Raw genomic sequence first — 6,991 nt, forward strand, 5'->3', positions numbered from 1 at the left:
CTTGTTCAGAAAGCATATTCACCATTTATCTATCAAAATATTCCTCCTCTCCCCACCCCAAACCCTCCCACCTCCGAAAAGGGAAGTTTTGCTTTGTTTTTGTTTTGCTTTTTACATGAGTTCTATGGTTCTATATAACTCTAACATTCTCTAAAAGCAGCCTAATTATTTCCTCCAGAGACAGAATCAAACTGAAAAGTGAACCAATAAAAGGGGAAAAATGGGCCCTGATAAATTTTGAAACCTAAGTCAAAGTTTCATGCACGGACCAGCAGCACTGGCAGCTCCAGTTTGTGCAACAGAAATGCAAATTCCCAGGCCCCCTCAGACCTCCCCAACTTAAACTGCATTGTAACAAGATTTCGTTAAAGTTTGAGATGCATGTCTCTAATCTATTTAATTTGGTGTGTTATATATTATACATATACATATATATACACATACATATATATACACATACATATATATACATATATATATACACAGAGAGATGATTTAAAACATCAGTGCTTAACCGTTTAATCAGCTCCAGAGGAGTTTTGAAAATCGGTGAATCCTACTGAGAGAGAGAGAGAGAGATCCTTTCTCCCTTATTAGCACAAGGATGAATAAATGCGACAGCATAAAAAAGCTAAAGGTTTACTAATTCCTTTTGAGTCAGACCTTTATATGGTTTCATCCTTAATTTATGTAGAGTGAACTTCTGTAACAACATGAAACTGAGTCTCAACACGAATAATAACAAAAAGGATTTTAGAATTATTCATTCTTTGATTTTCCCCAATAATGCAAATGGTAAAGAAATTATTATATTTGAGAACTACATGATAGTTAATTTTGTGAAAAAATTTTAACATCATGTATGAAGCATTAAACTTTGAGCTCATTTTGCTTTTTAACTTTTCTCTCCTAATAGAAAACAACTCTCACGGCTTTTATTTTATCATTCTCTTTTTGCTTTCTGTTTATCAGACTGAAATGACGGTATGGACAATCCTACATTGAGAAGAAGATGAGGAAAAGGACATTTTCGGGGGATCAAGAGTAACCCTGTTCATTATATAGAGTAAATTAGATCTTCCTTTTAACCCCTTCATACACATATAACACAAATGCGATTAGCGTCAGCATGCCTTTCTTTACCATATCATCTAGAAAGGTGAGTTGCCTTCTTCCTTTTGGGTCAAATTCATTTTCCCGAAGTCTGATGCCAATATAATCTCCCCTTAAAAGCAAGAGAGCAGCATTGAACCATTGGGAATGTCATGGGGGCTCAGTCTGCAGAAAAAGAGGCTTCTGTCCCAATCCCTCCCTCCTCTGCCTAAAGACAGAAGTCCCTAATTATTACGCTCAGGTATCAGAGTTAATATTTAATTTTGATTTAAATGATAATTCTGCAACACTGAAGTTTAAAAATGCCTAAATACAATTAACCTAAATCACATTTATCTAAAAATTAAATTTACATAGCTGGAACAAAGTTAGAGGAAAGCAGGGAGTATGACAAATTCCCACATACAAATAGGGCTTTACAAAGCCAAAAAGACTGAAGCCCACTGTTTAAAATATAATCCCTTGCTACCCAAGTTAAATTCATGCAGTATGTCCAAAGTTGATCAATTATGCATACATAATATTCCATAAATAGAGATGTGTCCTTTAGCCCTAAGGCTCTTCCCCATTGGAATGCAAATGCCCTTAGGAGGAGTTATGAATACAAACTTTATTCCCCTCTAGTGCATCCTTTTCATATCCTTTCCTCTCAGTGACTTTTAATAAGGGGAGGGTAAAAATAAGGGCTCTAAGAGAAGAATGGAAATTGGTGCAGCCTTCAGGAAATCAGGAGAGGGACTACATGCAGGAAAAAGGACTCAAGTCTCTGAGGTTGATCTCAGTAAATCTCACAATTTTGCTGAAGGCCAGTTATGGTTATCAAAATATTAACCACACCAGGACATCTTGGGCTGTGGGGGTGGGAGTGGGTGGGGTGGGGATGGGGGTGGAGTTAAGTTTGTTTCTGGCTTCTAAAAGCTTTTCTTCTGAGTCGTTAAACTTTTTCCAAATTGATTAAAAAAATCCCTGAATTTTTCTTTTGAAGTTCCATAATTCTTTAAAGTAGCCTAAATATATTCTTCAGATTAAAAAATATATTTACATCAGCTTTGAAATTCCAGTGTTTGGATGAGACATGTAGAGGAGTTGGCATTCCTGATTATGGTTTGTCCTTTATATATTAGTTTCCAAACACATGCATGTAAACACATGAATTTTTCCAGCAATTATTAAGGACTGTCAACCTAAAAATAACATTAAACTGCAAGGCAATAAAGTCATTTATTTGGGGTCTAGAATTGCAAATCAGCATAGATTCAGGTAACAACCCAAATCATGTCTCATTTTGGCATTTCCAGTCACAGTTTTTACAGGGAAAGATTACACAAGACGTCTGGTTGGTGAATTCTTGGGGTACTCTGTCTTTCAGGTTAGTTAACTGAGTTCTGTATCTTATGGTTTATTTATGGTGTCCAGGTATCCTCAGGGTTTTGAGGAACATTGCTGCTTGAGGCTTTGCATATTTTAGCAGTTTGTGACATCCAGCTGATATTTGCATAAGAGTAACCTCCAGAATGACCTCCTGACTCCATTTTATATCTCTTAGCCATAGAAACTGTATTTTGTTTCATTTCTTTTAAAAGCACTTATTAAAAGATCTGGTATGGTGAATATATCTCAATAAAACTGCATTTAAATGAAGGTATTTAGCTTAGTAGGCAGAGAAAGGACATTTGATGGAGACTGTGATGAGCTCTTTGAAGAAACCTGTATTGTTCTTATGCATATAATATAACTGAAATGGAAGACGGCTTTTTCTTTTTTTCCGTTTTTATATGGTCTATGATTTTCAGACCAAGAACCAAGAACCAAGTCAAAGAAAATTTACCCTAGGAGAAAAAAAAGTCTTCCATGGGCAAACGATGTATTCCGTGTTTGTTTTAAAAAAATAAAGTTCAGATGGCAAGAAAAAGGAGATGCATTATCTAGTCAATAAGACTGACAATAAAAAGAGACCAAGGCTGCAATTTAAAAGCTAGGCCGTTAGGCACATTTTCCAGAAACCTAGCAGGGCCAGCCCCTTTCACTGGTGCACCCTGCCCAACACTGGCTTCCTGGGCTGTGGGCTCCAGACTGGAGATGCCTCGGATATGCACATGCTGGCAGAAAGATCCTCCTAAGAGACACAGCATCCTGTTTTGCACATGTGAGACTCCCAGGTAGAAGAGGCCAGACCATCTGGCTTTCTCCTATAATCCAGGAATAGATTTTTCCTTAGATTTTTTCCCCCCACTGCCAATATCCAGACTATCTGTGACATGAAACCCACCAAATGTGGGTGTGATAGATGAAAGTTATTCTCAATCATACTTACAGGAGCTTTTTCATTTCCTTCTTTAGGAGCTTTCTTTCCATGATTGAAGTCTTATTCAGCTGAGCTTATCCAGTTTATCTGCAGTTTACACTGCACCTGAAATCATCCTGGAGGAAGACCCAGCCTCCTCAGAGCCTAGAAGCCACAGCAGCAAATCAGAGAGAATTCCAGTTAGGGATGCTATCACTCCAAATACCAGTCATGGAATCTTAGGGTCTGGAAGGGATCCGAGAGTGCAGAGTTCAGGTGTTTTATCTAGCAGGTTCCAGGGTCAGAAAGCTGTTTGAAAGCTAATGCACTGTACCTTATGTTTATCCAACACCTTTTCTTCCTTCCAATATTTACTTTTTGTAGCAATAAACTAGCAGGTAGATGGGCAATATCTCATGGAATAATTGATGGGATTAGTGCAGAAACATCCAAACATGGACAACTTGTGATATGAATACGTTTGATTTCTTCTGTGTACATTCAATGTGTGACTCCCAGCAGCTCAGAATGGAGTTTTCTACAGAACCCATCTATAACCTCTTATAGTCAGGATGTCCTTGAAGAAACAGTCTTGGCAAATAGAGGCCATGTCCTACAACACCCCACCCCTTGACAATGGGCCAGAAATTGGGGTTCAGGTCAAAATGGGGTTCAAGTCACAAAAAGGAGTTTATAAAAAAGCATCACTATTGAATGGAGTACCAGGGAGAGTAGATCAAATATTTCTGTCATGTTTTATTTCTTAAAAAAAAGATGTGAAGCAAATATGAGAAAAGCATTAGCATTTGACTCTAGATGACGGGTTCATGGATTTTTCATTATATTACCCTTTATTCTTTTGAAATTGCGCATGGACCTTTCAATCACTGCTCTAAAGATGGCTGGAAAATAGTTCAGAACTTTTTTGAAAAATAGTAGCATAGAGACATTAAGCTTCATCTGATTTGGCTCACCAACAATAAGATGAGAGGAGATGGGATGTCACAAATATAAAAGAATTCATGATCAGGTCAGTATGATTATTTTGGATCATTTTTCCTGCTGCTACATCTGCTGAGCCTTTTGGGAGTGGGTAGGAGGTGGATAAGGTGAAAGGGGAAAAGAAAATAGAGGCATTCTGTGGGAAATGGGTAAAGACAGATCTATTGTTCCCCAAAGGAGAGTCAGTTGGGAGAGGATGCTGCAAGCCAGGAGAGGGCAGCATGGCCTAGAGAAGGAAAAGCCCTGGACGCAGGGAAGCCGGATGCTGGGATGTGGTGTCCACTCCACCCCCGAATGAAGTGGCTTTAGCCAAGCTCTTGACTCTGATTCTCCCCAGTCTCAGATGTCATCTATAACATAGTGGGGCTGGTTAACATTGCCAAGGACACTTTTTGCCTTAACATTCTAACTCTATAAAGGCTAGTACATATATCATTCTCCTAAGTCAATAATTTGGAAAAATATTTTGTCGGTAGAACATTTTCCATACCTCAATTACTTGACAGGAGATTGGGCTCATTTAGCTTAAAAACCTAAAAAGACAGCATTTGCCTTAACCCTTTCTTGTTTTGTAATTCTGAGAAAGTCTTTTTGAATTTCAGATTTATAAACTAAAATTTTGCATGTCTTGTGACAGCTTCTTAGGTCCCCTTTCCCCCATTCAGTGTGGCATAACATGCAAAATGTGGCAAAAATCTTAAAAATATGATTCTCTTCCACCCTAACACCACTAGGCTGGGAATCAGAAGACCCTGTTAAACTGCATGTCACCTTGGACAAGTAGATTTGCCTCTCTGTATCCTGAGTTTCCTCCTCTGTAAAGAAGCAATGAATGACTGGTGAGGTTCCTTCCAGCTGTGACTTCAGTGATTTGGGAGAGTTTAGTAGCTGCGCCAGGTCGAGAGAGCCTTTTGCATAGACCCAGTTTAGATTTGAATTCTGCTAGTCACCCCTCTTTTCTTTCTATAGAGCTTTTAAGAAAACAAGGCACTGGCTAGACACACACACAAAAGAGCTACTAGAAAGATATCAGCTGCCTCAAGCTTCAGCTGTTTCATAGAAACCAAGTCCACAGAAGTCACAGCCCCCATATTCTATAGGAATATCATGGCCTGAAGAAAATCTGCACACTCTATGAAGCCCCCCATCACACCCGTACATGTAGGATACATCTCCCCCCAGCTGTGTTCTAAATGCCCCTGCTCTTAACAATACCCCTTTCAGAATCTCTCACCCCCTAGAGGCGCCTGCCAGGGCTTTGTCCTTGACCTGCTTCCGGAGGCTCCTCGGCTGACGCTGTCAGACAGCAGGAAAATGGATGCTTTTTCCTCGTTGCTAGGAAACAGTGACTGAATGAAAATAATTTGCTTTTAAAACATCCCTCCACCGTGAAAGAGGGGGAAAAGTTCTATATTTGGGACAGGATTGTGATCTTGACCTGGAGTTCACATATCTTTTTACCTGAGTAGGCGTTGGGTTTCCCATCTAAATGATTAATCGCAAACCCGAGAGGGTGCAAGAAGTTCATCCCTCCTAGGACTTTTTTATAGCACTCGCCGCGACTGAAAACAGAAGGAGCAAGGGTTGCTTCGGGAAGCCAGTGCGCCTTTGGCTCCTCACACACTTATGGTGCCCCACAGTACATGGGGGTAGTCCTACCTGGCGACTATAGACACAGAGCAGAGAAAATCCTGAAGAACCATCATCACCTTGGTCCAAGTCAACACCTTCTTTCTCCTGCTAAGAGGTCTCCCCGCTCATACATTCGCCTCCTTAGCGTTCATATTTCAGCGCCTGGAGGGGTCTATTTAAAGTGCAAATCACATTGTGTCATTTCCTTGCTTAAAGCCTGCTGATGGTTTCCCATTGCTTTTTGAATGAGATCTCAACTTCTAACCACTGCCTATAAGTATCTCTCCACACCCCTGGACAGACGTGGAGTTGGTTATTCTGGTGGATCTAGGGCTGGATGTCACCTAACCATCTCCACTGTCTCAGCAGACCTTGTCTATTGGTTACCTGATATCTCAGGTGCTCTGTGAGTGATCGTAAAATTTAGATTTTAATAGACTATTAGTCCGCTCAGTATTTAATTTATTATCTATCCAGAACCGTTCCAGGTTTTGTGAACCTGAAGCTTATACAATTTGGGGACCCTCTTTAAGAAAAAGAATGCAAAATTGAATGCTTATTAAGAATCATTAATGACCAAAATTTGCAAATTTTAAAGAGCTGGCAAATACCAGAAACATTAAAAATATAGAAAAATAACAGTATTATTATCATCATTATTACTAATTAATGGCCTAGCATATGCCTACAATATTTTCTACATACTCTTTGATTACCTCTTATTATGACAAATTTAAGAAATAAATGTAAATATTAATCACAAATATTTGTGATATTATTTTCTATAAAGAGATTGGAAAGCTAATTCCATTTTTCCTCTAGTGTGAAGGTTTAAAATTTATTTTTAATTATAAATAAAATATGAGAATAAATAGAAAATAAACTAACAGTTTCTTTTGAATTTTGAATTTCTCAACTCTCATAGCATATCCTTGAGGCAGATATAAAAATAATATCCAT

At 38.7% G+C, this 6,991-nt stretch overlaps 1 protein-coding gene across 3 annotated transcripts in view; it reads right to left on the bottom strand.

Annotated features, from left to right (window-relative positions):
* Positions 1-5,707, bottom strand: part of LOC119544811 (gamma-crystallin A-like) — a 45,368-nt gene extending 39,661 nt beyond the window's left edge. For all 3 annotated transcript variants that reach the window (XM_037850353.1, XM_037850352.1, XM_037850354.1), the window contains exons 1-3: positions 5,634-5,707; positions 3,428-3,562; positions 1,144-1,225 (exon numbers count right to left, since the gene is read on the bottom strand). In XM_037850353.1, coding sequence (XP_037706281.1) covers positions 1,144-1,225; positions 3,428-3,468 — 123 coding nt within the window. In that variant the 5' untranslated portion in view covers positions 3,469-3,562; positions 5,634-5,707. The remainder of the gene's footprint in view (positions 1-1,143; positions 1,226-3,427; positions 3,563-5,633) is intronic.
* Between the last annotated feature and the right edge of the window lie 1,284 nt (positions 5,708-6,991).

The sequence above is a fragment of the Choloepus didactylus genome, chromosome 9, assembly GCF_015220235.1.
Source record: "Choloepus didactylus isolate mChoDid1 chromosome 9, mChoDid1.pri, whole genome shotgun sequence".
NCBI classification, from domain to species: Eukaryota; Metazoa; Chordata; class Mammalia; order Pilosa; family Megalonychidae; genus Choloepus; species Choloepus didactylus.